The 17,067-nt window shown below is 37.4% G+C and overlaps 1 protein-coding gene across 1 annotated transcript in view; it reads left to right on the top strand.

Annotated features, from left to right (window-relative positions):
- PRKD3 (protein kinase D3) overlaps positions 1-15,368 on the top strand; it is a 64,059-nt gene extending 48,691 nt beyond the window's left edge. The window contains exons 14-19 of the mRNA XM_028515253.2: positions 545-651; positions 4,513-4,674; positions 5,221-5,319; positions 7,854-8,121; positions 13,609-13,694; positions 14,561-15,368. Of these exons, the coding sequence (XP_028371054.1) occupies positions 545-651; positions 4,513-4,674; positions 5,221-5,319; positions 7,854-8,121; positions 13,609-13,694; positions 14,561-14,734 (896 nt within the window). The 3' untranslated portion in view covers positions 14,735-15,368. The remainder of the gene's footprint in view (positions 1-544; positions 652-4,512; positions 4,675-5,220; positions 5,320-7,853; positions 8,122-13,608; positions 13,695-14,560) is intronic.
- The last annotated feature ends 1,699 nt before the right edge of the window (positions 15,369-17,067 follow it).

The raw sequence follows: 17,067 nt of genomic DNA, 5'->3' as shown, positions 1-17,067 counted from the left end.
TCTATCTTGACAGTCTCTGAATACCAGGTCAGGGAAGTTACTCATTTACTTAACAAAGTAGGTTATTTTTCACCAAAAAGTTTATTCAAATTTCCTACCATTTCAAATAATGAAAAACCCTTTATAAGGCACAAATTCTGTAGAGGGAGAACATAATTTATTTCTCAAAATTAAAAGTGAGTAAAGGAGAAAGAGAAAAGTGAGCCCAAGAAAAGAAACTTAAGAGTAAATCCAGCCCTGGCTGATACGGCTCTGTGGATTGAGTGCTGGCCTGCAGACTAGGATTGCTAGTTCATTTCCCAGTCAGGACACATGCCTGGGTTGTGGGCCAGGCCCCCAGTGGAGTGGGGAGGGTGCAGAAGAGGCAACCACACATGGATGTTTCTCTCCTTCTCTTCCTTCCCTCTCTCTAAAAATTAAATAAAATTTTTTAAAAGTAAATTTATATAAATTTGTGTCTGTGAACAATTTTCTGATAAGCTTGTGTGTATAAGTTGTCAATTTGCTTTTTCTATTTTGTCTATACTTTTTTTTTTTTAACTAGGAAAACATAGAAAGACTGGAAGGGATGTGGCTATTAAAGTAATTGATAAGATGCGATTTCCTACAAAACAGGAAAGTCAACTCCGTAATGAAGTGGCTATCTTACAGGTAAAAAAAAAAAGTTGTATTGGTTTTAATTTTTGATTTATGAATTTTAAATCAAAGACTGTTTAGTACTGGTAAGGTTCATTTTTTTGTTTGTTTTGTTTTGGTCTCATGTTATATGACCTTTTGGCTCTGAGAGGGTGGACATCTGAATTAACTCCTTCAGTCTTTTTTAAAAAGGAAAAATTAGATTACAGTAAGGTAGGAGTTATGTGGACTGCCATTATTTTGTGTTATGGTAATAATTTATTGAGAACTCATTTTTATAAGTAAAATCTTCTTTAAAAAATAAAATATCAATCATAATTCAGGTGCTTAAAATAATTGACACATTTATCATATTTTTTGGTGAGGTCATTTTCGTACCCACCCAATTCTCACAGATGAGATACTTGATTATTATAGCAATTGCTATAAAAATAAAGACTGCTTAAAAATTGTCTACCTCTTAAAAGTAGTATTTGTTATTAAGTTAGAACTCTAAAGATTTAATTTAATAGTTTAATTCATTGAGGTATATTTTAAAATATATATTGGCAATGATTTAAATCCCATAAAATAAATTACTCTGTATTCTTTTTTCTTTTTTTTTTTTTTTGCAACATGTGGGTTTTATTTAATAATGAAAATGATGAATATTAACTTTCTGTTCTTACACTGTTACATTCTGATAGGTTCCTTATAGGGATGGTAGGTCAGTGGTTTCATTACTAACTTAACAATTAGCCAGTGTCCTATGGTTAAACTGTTGTACACCTTTATTTTGGGGATAGTACTTCATATGCTAAATGGAAAATATTAGAACCACTGCAGTTCATTAACAAAAATTATATTATTACAGAGAAAGCCTATCTGTGGCAATAATAATTTCTTTGTTTTTTTGACATACAAAGCTGCTTTTTAAAAATTTTAATTTAATCTTTATTATACTTTTTTTCATTACCATTTAGTCCTCTTATATCCCCCTCCCCCAGCAGTCACCACTGTGTTGTCCACATCCATGCATCCTTTTTCCTTTTTGCTCAGTCCCTCCACCCCTCACCTCCCCACCCCCCCAATAGCTGTCATCTGCTCTCCATCTATAAATTATTTTCATTTAACATTTTTATGTCTTTTGGGGCTCATCTAGAAGACTAAAATGTAGCTTTTATCTTTTTAATTTTTCTGATAAACGTGTATCTTATTTATCTTAAATGTTTATTTTATCTTTTTAATATCTAATATGCAAGTTTCTATTAACTCATTGTGTAGCTTTTGCATAATATGTAAGAAATCTTGGTGATGTGACAGTTAATGCTGTATGATGAGGACACCGGCTGGCAGTGTCTGCGGCTTTATGGATGAGATAGATAAATTCACACGGACTACGGAGTCCTGTGGAGGAAAAGGGATGTCATGGCCACTGTCTCAAGGGGAGAGCGCCCCTCGCCCTTGCCTAGGCAGGCTTTTTATTGGGTTTCAGTTTGCACAGGAATACAGGTAAAGTTCATTAATCATTGCCAGGCAGTAAGGATCAAACAATAGATAACATAGAAAGAACTATGAGGGCTTATTCTGAGTTAGGATCTGTTAGCTAAAGGGCTACAATACTTTGGGAAACAAACTCATTTCCTGCTCGGACCCTTATCATTTAATTGAGAGCATGCTTAGCAAAGCAGGTTTCACAGAATTTTACGTATTCTTTTTCAGGCTTGATCACCCGGGGAACCCGCCCTTTCTAGCACAGGGCTGCACCGCCCTCTGTCATTGTTTCAGGATTAAGTCAGGCAGAGGAGGCAAGATAGCCAAGAAATTAGGAGACTTCTCACAGACAGAATGAGGACTCAGGTTTTGTCAAAGCTGAGGGGCAAAGCGGGGTAATGGACCCTTGGGGCCTCCACGTGATCGTGCCTGTCTTAGGTCGTTCCCCCCCTTGGGGAATCTTACCCATCATTGGCCTACCAGTCAAGCATTGGGGGCCAGTTATAGATGAAGTAAAAAGAGCAGAAGTGGCACCCCTGCAAGGGAGATAAGCTTTGTCTCCTTAGTGGCTTATGGTCTGAAGGTCGCTCATTCAGCCTTAGCCATGGGGAGGTTACAGCTTTTGAAACGAGGAAGGGCAGCTCCCAACAGCTGTGAGTGCCCCCATCCGCTTGTGGGTGAAGTTCAAGAAGACACAGCTCACTGAACTTGTGCTTCCTTGAAGAAGGTAAGAAAGTTATAAATACATAATTAACTTTATATTTATTATATTATTGGTCACTAGCAGTAACATTTTCCTCACTTCTTTTTCAGAGGAGTGACAATCAAAGATTGGTCTGCAAGCTCCTTCACTCACTGCAAGGCTGTGTCCTGCAAGAAAAGCCAGCTTAGAATATTATTAGCATTCTCACTCTGTAGTAGGGAGTGGATACATTGTTAAGAGATCTTTTTTTATACCTAATTTTGGAATCTTTCTCATTGTCTAACTAATATGCAAAAAATAAATATTAAGGATATACTCCTAAAGTGTGATTTCTTGATGTCACTTTGATCACAAGCACAGAACCTCTTTTCACTTGTGTTATCAATTCTGGGCCACAGTAACTGAATAATGCACATGTAAAAACTGTTATTATATCCTTCTGGTTATTCTCCTTGAAATTGCCCAACTGGGACTAGAATTAAGTGATTATAACATGTCTTCAAGTATAATGCTGCTTGGAATATCACGATGTTTTAAGTTGATTAGTAAATTGGAACATTACGTTGTTTTAAGTTGATCAGTAAACAATATTTTGTGCTTCTGCATTTTTCTAAACATTTTTAAAAAAGAACAACCATAATTTAGACATTGAGTTAAAAATGATTAAGACACAGTCTCTGCCCCCAGGGAGCTAATGAGACTACAGAGTAAGATAGATACACACATAATGTGGTGCTGTGGGTTAAGCATTGCTGAGCATGTCGAGTGTAGTGGAAACAGTTGCAGTAGTCCTGAAAAGAAGTAATATGAGAGCTAAAATGAAGGCACTTGCAGGGGGAATTGAGAGATGATAGTGGGTTTTAAAAACATTTTAGACATGGAGTTCAGCTTCACAGAGGCAAAAAAAAAGTTTGCCTTCTTAGCATAATTAGATACCAATAATAAGGGGCAAATGTAACAAAGAATATATTTCTATTAATAAGAAATAAAGAGCTTAATCATTTGGGCAAACAGAGAATATTTAAGATGGAATTGGGATAGTGAAGCCAGATATGTTAAGATTTTAAAATGGAAGCAGAGGAATTTAGATTTATGCCCAGAAATAAAGAGCCATTAAACATTTTTGAACATGGCTGACTTCTCACATGTGCTTTAGAGGACATTTTATTTATTTTTCTCCAGTAAGACAGGTCACTTTTTATTAGCAGAAACAGTATCCCATTCATCTTTGTATTGTCCAGCCCTTGTAACATGGTATAGTACTCCAGAAACAGGATGATGGAGATACAGAGATGTTGAGCCTAAAACAGGGAAGACCAAATCAACATGAAGGAGAATCTGGACTTAGGTAAATAAGTACCTTAAAAACAAAACAATCTGTTGAGCAAAAACCTTCACAAATACCGGCCCCAAAGAGCTCTATGTAATTGACTCAAATCTGGCAATTGGTCCCTACTCATGGACAGAACAAGGTTAGTGTCAGAAGATTAAAAAGATGAAAAGGAAAGGTAGTGATAATGGACAAGGGCAGTTGTAGGATCATATTGAGGACACATTCTTTCCCCTCAGTGCTTAACTCTCCACAACTTGGAAAAATCATAATCTATGATGCTTTTTATTTTCTTTGCTTCTATTATATTTCTAAGCTGTTTTTCTTCATATGCCATGTATTCCATACAATTAATCTTGCAACTTTTCAGAATTTGCACCATCCTGGGATTGTAAACCTGGAATGTATGTTTGAAACCCCAGAACGAGTTTTTGTAGTAATGGAAAAGCTGCATGGAGATATGTTGGAAATGATTCTGTCCAGTGAGAAAAGTCGACTTCCAGAACGAATTACCAAATTCATGGTGACACAGGTATTTAACTCTTTTTTAAAACCAGAGAATAATTTTTCTGACAATAAAAGATAACTGCTTAGTTTTTATTTTAATTTTGACTTTATCCTATTTTGAAAGTTGTCTTTTATATTAAAATTTTCTCTTTATAATTTTTAAATTATAGTTGACATAAAGTCTTATATTAGTTTCATGTATACAGTGTAGTGATTAGACATACTACATATGTCTAATGTAGTATGCTTATAAAGTGATCACCCTGGTAATTATGCCCATGTGATACTTACTATACATAGTTGTTAGAATATTATTGACTGTCTTCCCTATGATGTACTTTATTTTTTTATTAAATATATTGTGGTTAAAAACTACATAAGAATTAAATAGCATTATGTATATTTTACATTTTCATAATGCGGCAATTGTTAACCTTGAAGAACAGAATAATACTTTTAGTGGATGACCTGTAGTGGACTTTTCAAATTACCGTGCCATTTAATGAGTCAGATTAGGGTTTAGGTATGACTTTTCCAGGCATTGAAAAAAATCTGTTTTCTTCTGTGACAGATACTTGTTGCTTTGAGGAATCTACACTTTAAGAATATTGTGCACTGTGATTTAAAGCCAGAAAATGTGCTACTCGCATCAGCAGAGCCATTTCCTCAGGTGAGATATTCTCTAAAAACCTCCAGTATCATTTTAAGTAGCTGACTGCATTACGAAAAACCTATGTAACAAAAGGGAGTGCTGTAGGTTCAAATATATAACCATTTTCCAGAAGTGGTTTCAGCCTGTTAACTGCCAGTGAGGATTAGTACCTGAATATTTTGAATTCAGATTTTACTAATTGTATTGTTTATTTTCATTAAGGCTTTTTAGACTTACTCAGATCTCAAGGAATACCTCCTGCACATATTGTTCACAATTCACCTCTCTTTGTGGGTTGGGAATGAAGTGGGGAGGGTGAACCTTGGTAGGTAGGTGCTCCTTGCTCAGGACAAATTCCCCACAAAATAAAGCAAACCGGAGGGTAACTCTGATTTTGGAGATGATAGATTTTGATATCTAGTGGGCAGTAAGCAAACTCCTTTCGCCCTTTAGAATGTTATATTTCAAACAGTTTCACCAAAACCAACATACGAATGACATTTCCCATCACCACCAGCACTCACATGTATATGAGGATATTGTGTGTACATATGCCTTATGCGTGATGCATTGATTTTACTTAGTTAACTTTCATTTCACTGAAAGATGTTGATCTTGATCCAAATTTATTTTATAACCTAAAAATGGATCATAACCCGAAGTTTGAACAGTTTTCTTGAGGATATATGTTGTAGTACGTACGTTTTTCATTATTATGTCATTGATGAATCCTCCAAATAGCTAGAATATTTGTTGCCAAACTGTTAATGTACATTTAAACTATGTCCAACTAGACAAATGGCTGGAATAAAAGCAGCAGATGGCTATGTGTAAATTCACCTTCTATTGTCTTTCAAAGAAAAAGTAGTTATTAATTTTTTTAAAGATTTTATTTATTTTTAGAGAGGGAAGGGAGGGAGATAGAGAGAGAGAGAGAGAGAGAAACTTCAATGTGCGGTTGCTGGGGGTTATGGCCTGCAACCCAGGCATGTACCCTGGCTGGGAATCGAACCTGGGACACTTTGATTCCCAGCCTGCGCTCGATCCACTGAGCTATGCCAGCCAGGGCTAGTATTTATTAATTTTTAAAAATTACTCCCCCTTTTTAAAGAAGAAATCATACTTTCTTTTATAATGCTTATATGATTAGAAGTGATTCCTTATCACTGTGAGGTCAAAAAGGATTCCCTAATAGTTGGTACAATGTTTTAAATAAAATGCTTCCGTATCGCATCTCATTAGATCTTCAGAATAGTATGGGCAAAGGGTGCACACCCCTAGAGCTAAGGCTAAAACTCCAGCTTCGTGGCTTCCGCTTTAGCAATCCCCATTGTTCCACTAAGAACAAAGGGAAAATACTGTCATTTACCTGACAGTCTTTTTTGCTCAAGTGCTAGCCGTGGCCATACTTCTTTATTCAGTTGCCAAACTGCCAAGTCATCTTTACTTTATTAATGTATTAGCTAAACTATGGCTTTTACCAAAAAAAAAATAAAAAGGATAGTTCATATTTCTTCATGGTCAATAGTCGTGTTCTTCGAAGGCTCAAATAGAGAAGTGGCCAAATTCAATGACACAGAACAAATACCATCCTAAAAACATGTATGAAGGTCCATATCCCCCAAATAGTATCACGTGAATACACTTTCGTCTTTGCTGTCCCATCACTCTTTGTACCACTGGCTCAAACAGGCCACATCCCTGCTTTCATTTTATATTAATGCTTCTCTGAAGACATTTTGTGAATCAGGGCATTTCCTCTGGAAAGGGTTTGGTATGTGCTTATTCCGCATGAATGCATCATTCATCGCCAAAATCTGAACCTCCTACTAGAAGGCAGCAAGATAAGTGTTCTGAGCTTTGCCAGGCTTATCCCACTTCCGGAACTCTGTTCCCAGATGGACGTGTTAGTGACATGACTACCTTCAGATACAACCTTAAAAATCTAAACATCTGGTTAGCAATAATTTGTTCCACAAGCATAGAAAAAACACTGTTATTCTTTTAAGCAAATCTCTTAAGTATATTTCAATTTCATTTATTTGCCAATTTATAGTATCCTTGGGAAGAGAGATTCTAAGATTAAGCAAAATAAAGGGTAAGTTTTTAAATATCAAAACTTATTTTCATTCAATAAACATTTATTAAGTACTTTTATGTGCCCAGGCACTGCGAGTCCACTGAGAATTCAAAAATGAAACATAATTCTTGCTCACAGATGATGGAAAAGTAATCTTAAACTCCAAATGATAAGAGATCAGCATTCTCCATTTCATGAAAAAAGTTTGAACATTTATAATACCAGTCTGGTATTTGGCATTCTGGAAGCTAGAACCCAAAAGTGGTTTTTTGAAAGATGCACTGTTAGTAATGAATCGTAGCTTATAAATGTATTTTACCATTTCCCTATCTACAGCTATTTCACATTCACAGTCAGTACAGTTGGCAAGTATGTTGAAATAACACCCTATCATATTTAGGGACAGGTATATGTAGGTAGATAGATATGCATATTTAATCTTATAAAACTAACACTACCCTTTGAATTCCAGGTGAAGCTGTGTGACTTTGGTTTTGCACGCATCATTGGTGAAAAGTCATTCAGGAGGTCTGTGGTGGGAACACCAGCATACTTAGCCCCTGAAGTTCTCAGAAGCAAAGGTTACAACCGTTCTCTAGATATGTGGTCAGTGGGAGTCATTGTCTATGTGAGCCTCAGTGGCACGTTTCCCTTTAATGAAGATGAAGATATAAATGACCAAATCCAAAATGCTGCATTTATGTACCCACCAAATCCATGGAAAGAAATTTCTGGTGAAGGTAAAAAAAAAAAAAAAGAAAAAATTTAGCTCTGTGCCTTTTAGTCTAAAAATCTTGTGATCCTCCATCAGCCTTTTTTGACTTCTCTTTTTTATATCTCCTATTCATCTTCCAAATTCAATTTAGTTAGCAATTTTTGAGCACTTTTCTCGGTTCCCAGGCATAGCACTAATCCAGGCCCCATCTGGCTCATTTTGAAAACACTAAAACCTCTGAACTGTCCTTCCCAGTCACCAGTGGCAAATGCATCTTCAGGAAACACTGCTTTCATGTTGCTGGCCTCCCTCTAACCACGCTGCAGCTGTGTCTGCGATTCGGCCCGCGCTTGCTTCTAGCCCGTCTCCCACTACTCCCCTATACAGGCCTGGCTGTGTCCTCTCTTCTGCATTATTTTCTGCATTTTGCTGAGGCCTTCCCCTGCCTATAGCCCCTCCTCCCCACTACTGTAATCCTGCCATTTTAGGAACCCCTCAACTGTGGATCATCTACCAGGCTCTTCCCTGAACCCCTCCTCTAACCTGTATAAGATCTACTTTGGCTACTCGTTGGGCATATTTTTTCCTTAAATATTCTGTTGTATCTTTTCATAATCACTTTTCGTATCTTCAGAACTACACTGTAAGCTCCTTGAAAGGAGATCTCTAGCTCAGGTTCTTTATATCTGGAATGAGCTTCATAGTTAATAGACACTCACCAGTTTGTTTTCAGCTCTCCTGTGGACCCCTACTGGAAAGCTTTAAACATTTATTTTTCCTGCCTGATGAAGGCTTTTGAGTTTTCTATCCTTGGTTCTGTGTCCAGCAGCAATAACTTGGTTGGCCCTTTTTAGTTTACTGATATGGATAGGAAGAGTACATGTCAAGCATATCTAGCAGTCCCATAGAATTTAGTAGAACCACTGCTGGGGGAATATCCCCACCTGGATTTAGCCAACCCTTGGAACAGGGGGTCTTTTTTGTTATTCCCAAAATATCCAACCAAAGCAGAAAGATTGTCCATTAATATGGGAAAAGTTTAAGGAACAGCATGTAAAGACCGTAGCAGGCTCATTTGGTAATGAGCAGCGCTGACTGAAAAAGTGCGTGTGAGGGATTAGGGATATTCCCTAAGCGTCTCAGAGCTCCTGCAGCAGTGTGGTCTGTAGACTTCTCACATCAGAAAGGCTTGGTGAGGTTGTAAGTCCTTTGACTCTGTCCCAGAGATGCAGATTCACCAGTTGGAATGACGTTTTAAATAAATGTGTTTTAAATAAATACCTCAAGTGATTCTGATGTACATGGTGGGCCACTGTTTAAAGTGGAATAATGAATAAAGGTTTGAAGTGTTTAGACTGAAGAGAAATCCATAATTAAATTCTTATGGAAAAGCTTTGCCAGTTTAGTGGCATGTAGAAGAGAAATAGAACTAGTGTTTGCCACTTAGTTCTTCCCTGCGTCCAGGCCTTCTCAGTATTTCAGTTCTATCGTTCCATAAAGCCAGAGGCAGAGTGTAGTTGTATGGCTGCTTTGGTTTTGCAGTTGGTTCATTTATCCAAATAATTGGATAAACTATATGTCAAGATCTCACCAAATACAGAACACCATGAACTTACTTGTTAAGACCTATTGAGTATGTAACTCAAAACCTAATAACCCTAACCTTAATTAACCCTATCCCTGTCTCCTACCCTAACCATACTCCTAACCCTAAACTTAATTTAAAATCAAACCCTAATCTCAAATCTAACTCAGACCCTAATATTAATATTAATCATTCAACCCTAAAACTAACTCTAAAAATTGTCCTAACTCAAAACCAATTCCTAAAGGTCACCTAGCCCTTTCCCTGTCCCCAACCTAAAATGTAATTTGAACCCAAACCATAATCTTACAGATAATTCTTACCCTAACCCTAATGATAAACTCAACCCTCACCTTACCTAAACACTAAACCTAGTCCTATTTGCAAAACCTAACCCAGTCCAAGCCCTTCCCTGAATACAATCTAACTGTAATTTAAAACCACACTGACTTAAAAGCCAATTCTAACCCTAACTCAAACTTTAACCATAATTTTAGTCCTAAACCTAGATCTAACTCTTACTCTAATGCTAATGCTATTTTGAACCCAAACCCTAACCTCAAAGCTACTCTAACCCTAATGGTAACTCGAATAAGCTCAAGCCTAACCCTGTGTCTAACCCTAATCCTAAATCTCTCCATAACCCTAAACCTAACCTTAACCCTAACCTCTACCCTAGCCCAAACTCTACACCCTACTCTAACTCTACTCCTTAACGTAATCATAATCCTTACCCTAATCCTAATTGATACCAGCACTCTAACCTTGAAGGTAAGTTTAACCATAATCCTAACCAAAAAAAACACAACCCTATTGAGTATGAACTTTTGATATTACCATATTTCACCATATATAATGTGCTCCTGTGCATAATGCACACCCACGCTTTTGCTCATATTATAAACAGGATTATTCCCATGGTATGTAGTCATTATACCCGGGTATAACACACATCATTATTTTTTCCTCAAAAAATTGGGCAAAAAAGTGTGCATTATACACGGCAAATTATGATGTTACCTCCTCAGTCTAACTCCATCTTTGGAGGCAAGGTAATGGCTTTGGCAACTTTTCTAGACCAAGCCAGGGACTAGAAAGCCATAAGTTATTGGCGGGGGGGAGGGGGGGGTGGGCAATAAAACCCCACAACACCCAAAAACCAAACCCAGCTTGTAATCAGACTCTGTTTTATTGTTCTTGAAATCAAGTTACTACTTTGCACCATGTGCTAAGTACCATTAAAAGCCCTCTACATGTATTAGGCTAATGCCATCTTCTCAACAACTGTATTTTACAGATGAGGAAGCTAAGGCAGATTATATAATAACTGATCCCCCATCACAGAGTAGGAGGAAGAATGACTTCAGACCAGCCAGGCTGGCTCCAGTCTGTACTTTTTTTTCCCCTGAGCTTTTAAAAAAATTCATTGGGGCCCCATTGGTTAATAAAATTATATAGGTTTCAAGTGTACATTTCTATATTACATCATGTCTATATTGTATTGTGTGTTCGCCATCCAAAAAGTATAGTCTCCTCTTGTCACCATTTATCCCACTTTTACCCTCTTCTACCTCCCTCTACCACCTCCACCCCCTTTTCCTCCAATAATCACTGTATGGTCTGTTTGCTGTGAGTTTGTACTTTCTTAAATCCCTTGCTGTTTCACCCAGCATTGCCCCCTCCGCCCAACATCGGTCATTCTGTTCTCTTTATCTGAGTCTGTTTCTATTTTACTTTGTTAGAGTGCACATATAGGTGAAACTATATGGTATTCTTTTTCTCTGACTGGCTTGTTTCAGTTAGCATAATACCTAGGTCCATCCATGCTGTGGCAAAAGGTAAGATTTTCTTTGTTTTTACTGCCAAGTAGTATTCTAATGTACGAACACACCACAGCTTTTTTTGTCCACTCATCTACTGATGGGCACTTGGGCTGTTTCCAAATCTTAACTATTGTAAACATAACTGCAGTGAATATAGGGGTGCTTGCTGGGCCATAAGACAGTCCTGTATTTAATTTACTCCATACTGTTTTCCACAGTGGTTACTATTTTCCACAATGGCTGCACCAGTCTGCATTCCCACCAACAGTGTACAAGGGTTCCCTTTTCTCCCCATCCTTGTCAACACTGGTTATTTGTGTATTTATTGATGGTAGCCATTTTGACAAGTGTGAGGTGATAAGATTTTAATGTGCATTTGTGATTAGTGACATTATCTTTTCGTGTTTATTGGCCATCTGTATGTCCTCTTTGGTGAAGTGTCTATTCAGGTCCTTTGACCATTTTTTAATTGGATTGTTTAGGTTTTTTGGTGGAGTTTTTTGAGTTCTTTATACATTTGGATACTAACCCTATCAGATGTACAAGGTCTGTCCAGAAGTTATCCAGCCATGTATTATAAAAAGAAAGACATTTCTTGAAAAAGATACAAGAAACATTGTACACAGGACAGTGATGCCTCAGTCCCCTTCAAAGTAGGCATCTTGGGACCTCACACAGTTCTCCCAGTCTCCATCAGCTGCCCCATCATCTTTTCCTGAATCTCATCAGTGGTCTGAAATCTCTTCCCTTTCAAAGGTGATTTTAGTTTTGGGGAAAGCCAGAAGTCACAGGGTGCCAATCTGGGCTGTTGAGGGGCGAGTCATCTGGGTGATTAGATGTTTCACCAAAAACCTCTCCACGAGACATCACGCATGAGCAAGAGTGTTGTTGTGATGAAGCTGCCCATCACCAGTTGCTCGTAGCTTCAGCCTTCGGAATCATCTGAATAATTTCTGTGGAGGAATGTTCAAGCCTAATGCAAAATTTGGTACAGACCCATTGCTGTACTCAGTCACTTTGAATGCGACGGCCACACAGTACACGTGCTCACTCAGTGGGCATCTCCTTCCCTCACTGACTAGTACAGTGAAGTCATTATTGTTCACTCATGCGCATCGCAGCCCAATCTCCTTGGCTGCCAGGTTACATCCATGTCGAGCACCCTGTTCTTAAATTAACAGTGGTTGGACTTTTTCCAGACAGACCTTATGTTATTGGTGAATGTGGTTTCCCATTGTGGGGTTGTCTTTTTATTTTGTTAGTTTCCTATGCTGTGCAAAATCTTTTTAGTTTGAAGTGGTCTCATTTGTTCATTTTTTCTTTCGTTTCCCTTGCCCAGGGAGATATATTGCAAAAAATGTTGCTATGAGAATTGTCTTGAGATTTTATTGCTGTGTCTTGTGAAGTTTTTATGGTTTCGAGACTTAGATTTCAGTGTTCAGTCCATTTTTAGTTACTCTTACTTATGGTTTGGTCTAGTTACATTTTTCACACTTATGTGTCCAATTTTCTCAACACCATTTATTGAATAGACTGTCTTTACCCCATTGTCTGTTCTTTCCTTTGTCAGGTATGGGTTTGTTTCTGGGCTCCCTATTTTGTTCCTTTGATCTGTGTGTCTGTTTTTATGCCAGTACCATGCTGTTTCAGTTACTAGGACCTTGTAGTGCAGTTTCCTATCAGGTAGTGTGGTACCTCCAATTTTGTTCTTTCTCCTGGTTGCTGAGAACTATTTGGGGTCTTCTGTGTTTCCATATAAATTTTTGGAATATTTGTCCTAGTTCTGTGAAACACCCCATTGGTATTTTGATAGGAATTGTGCTGAATCTATAGATTACTCTTGGGTAGTATGGACATTTTAATAATGTTACTTCTTCCTATCAGAGTCTATACTTCTAATCTGTATTCTATATTGCCTCCTTAATAAAACAAATACACTGTAAATTCAATTCACATTTATGGATCCACCAGTATGTAGCTTAAAGGCCAAGTCCTTGAGGAAAAAATCCATAACCCTTTATTTCTATGGATTGGAGTGCAGAGTCTCAGGTCTGAGGTGCTTCGTATGCCCAAATTCATGTATCTAAATTTGTCTTTCCCTCAGCAATTGATTTGATAAACAACCTACTTCAAGTGAAGATGAGAAAACGTTACAGTGTGGACAAATCTCTTAGTCATCCCTGGCTACAGGTAAAAAAATCTGTCTCTCTCTTTGGCAATCCTCATTTGAACAGATCGCTGTGATTTCTTTTACCTAATGAAATCACCCTAAGATCAACAGAGTCTACACTTAGAGTAACATAGTGATTAGTTTGTACTGTGCCTGAGTCTCTGGAAGTTCTGCAGTATATCATTGAAGTGCAGGCCTGACAGGCAGTTAAACTCCCAGGAACTAAAAGCAATGAATTTGCCTTTTGTAGGGCTTTGTGTGTTCATCTCACCTTTTTGTAAGATGAATGTAACATGTTATTTTGTCAAATATATTTTACTTTTAAAATGTCCACCAAAAGGTTTACATTTGCATTGAAAAGGTTGGAAATGCCACTTCAAACATTTGGCTTAAATCCTCCAAAAGTTATTGTGTAGATTGGTAAAAAGCTACCCCTAAACTTCAGTGTAAAGAGAAAAGCTTTAGAACTATTTTAAAGGGAGTGAGGGAGTAGGATTAACTTCAAAAAATGCAATCATAGTTATTCTCAGGGATTATTAAATTACTCTGAAAATAGATTCTAGCCAAGCACTTTCACCTATTAGAAGGAATAAGTTGTAGGCCTCTCGAAATATAGAACAAAATGTTTAAGTGATTGTTATTAGCTACCTCAGAAGCCTGAGACAATATTTTTTAAATTTTAGAAACTAGGTAATTTCTTCATAGAGACTCAATTTAAAAACATATTTATCTTTAACATTGATAATTTAAAATATTACAAATGGAACTTACAGCAAGTACTCATTAGTAGGGGTTTGTCAATTACATGACTAGAGTGCTAAGCAAAAAATAAGGGTTGACAGGATTGTTTCTTCTATGGTTCATGACCACTTCATTTGTTTTCTAGGACTACCAGACTTGGCTTGACCTTCGAGAATTTGAAACTCGCATTGGAGAACGTTATATTACACATGAAAGTGATGATGCCCGCTGGGAAATACATGCATACACACACAACCTTGAATACCCAAAGCACTTCATCATGGCTCCCAATCCAGACGATATGGAAGAAGATCCTTAATTATCAATGACCTAAGAACTTCAGTAAGGAAGTATTTCATTTTATGGGCTGATATTTTGTTGCACAACTGTTGTTGGAGGTCGTCATTTGCAAGGATGCAAAGACATGAGGAAATACGATAAGGAATCAGTGACACCAATACTGTAGTTCATAATAAGTAGGTACAAGAGTGGAAAGTAATAAAAACACATAATGGAACCAAGATGAAGCTTTTCATAAATTTTATAGCATAAGAAATAACTGGTTTTGTATTTTTCCTAATCCTTCACTTTAGTACAATAGTGGCACTTTTATCTTCCCTTTCCTGTTCTTATATTATTTTCAAAAAAGTACAAAAAGGCAAGCTAGAATCCAGTTATTACATAGCTTGACCAAATCATATGAAAGTTATAAGGTTGATTACTGAACAGGTTTGCATTTAAGTGATATCAGGCTGCCAGCATGCAGTTTTCTGTAAGGATTTTAAACATTTGTTTAACTGACCATACAGGGATTGAGGGGATTTTACCAGACACCTACAAAAGTAGTGCTGGACTTTTTTACCTTTTTCTTTTTTTTTTTAGGTCAGTCAAGACTCCAAAACAGTGATCCCTAACCTTTTTAGAGTTGAAACTCTGAATATCCTCTCTACAACGTAAAAATTAAGTTGTCACCTTCTGTATGTTACAAAATAGCCTCCAAGACAATTTGGGACAACTGACGTTACAAACTGGGAGTAGGAACTGCTGGACTAAGTGTTGACTTACTATGTACAATACAGAGTCTGGCACAAATAATGCCCCCTTTTTATTACACAATAATCTTTTATTACAAAATCATAAGCATGTAATTGTGTGACATAATATCACACCCAAGCACACCATATGGCATTTTAGGTGAAATATTCAAATTGCTGTCATGCAAGGCATTCATATGCCCTCACATGCCCTACCAGCCACCCTCAATGGTATTACTTCTGCTGGACCCTGTGTATCTTCTCATAGCTCAACTTATGTTCCCACTGACACCGTTGTGCTGCCCCAGCTGGGTTCCAGCATTCAATGGGTGTAGACCTATACTGTACTTATACAATTTATATTTATACAGGGCCGACTAATCTGAGGGAGGAAATTAATAAGGCCAGTGCAGGGTCAGTTAAAACTATAGGACAGAATAGCAAACAGTGTCCTTTCTTCATCCCTCAGCTTAATGGAAGGCTTTACAGATAGGTGGAATATTATTATTTTTTTATAAGTATATTTTATTGATGCTATTACAGTTGTCCCATTTTTTTTATCCCCTTTATCCCCCTCCCCCATGAACCTCCCCCCCACCTCCTGCCATGGAATGTCTTTAAATCAGTTATTTTAAGCACTTTGAGTTGAGCATGAAACACTTATAAGGGTAGGGCTATATCCTCAGGAGAGTAAATGACAGACTAAATACTCGGCAACATTTCAGCTCCAGTAGCCAGCTAAACAAATTGTTTTCTACTCAGATATAATATGTAACTCAAGAGGTTAAACTTTTTCATACTTTTTAAAAAGTTACTAATAGTTTCCTCCCCCCAAAGAAGTTTAATATCTGGGACTTACAAAATCTAACAGCTTTCTGTTTAACTTTTTCCCCTCCCAAAAAGAGCAAAAGATTTGGAATCAGAAGATCTGGGTTTAAGTCTCGTAAGTCTTGGCTCCTTGGCTCACAGGTCTGGTCAGGTGACAGTTTGAGCCTTGAGTTCCTCAATCTGTAAAATGAAGATCATAATACTTGCCTCTGCCTTTTTCATTGTTTTGAAGATTAGATATGTATGAACGTAGTCAATAAACTAAAAACTATAAATTTAACTATTACTGCCCACTGAATTAGAGGCAGCAAAGAAGAAGACTGGTCATATATGAACAAAGACTCAGAGCCATTTGAGATCTCTGAAGCTACTCCCTTACCTAGGACTGAAAACATACTGGAGAGAATAGCAGGAAACACACAGTGTTCCCTAGTTCTGAGCTCTTTAGTTGTTACCTTATCCTCACAACTGCCATGGGCTATGTGGCATAGGGAACCCCATCTCACAGTAAGTGAACTGAGGAACAGGGAGATAAACTAGCTGCTGAAGGTCACACAGTATTTGAACCCAAACAGTGTGGCTCTGGAGTCCCTCTGTCTCCAGGAGACATTCCACGTCTCTCAGTATTTCATTCTCATACATGAGTTTTAAAAGTCTAGTTACTTCTGCAAAACTTTTTAGAAACGTGTTTTCCCTAGGATAGAAGATGATGTCCCCAAATTTCTGCTAAGTCTGTTTGTATCAACGTGCTGAAATGGCATAATTCTGAGTCACTAGGCACTCTGTTTTG

This window comes from Phyllostomus discolor, chromosome 6 (assembly GCF_004126475.2).
Source record: "Phyllostomus discolor isolate MPI-MPIP mPhyDis1 chromosome 6, mPhyDis1.pri.v3, whole genome shotgun sequence".
Taxonomy (NCBI): Eukaryota; Metazoa; Chordata; class Mammalia; order Chiroptera; family Phyllostomidae; genus Phyllostomus; species Phyllostomus discolor.
This window is presented reverse-complemented; position numbering and strand designations above follow the sequence as displayed.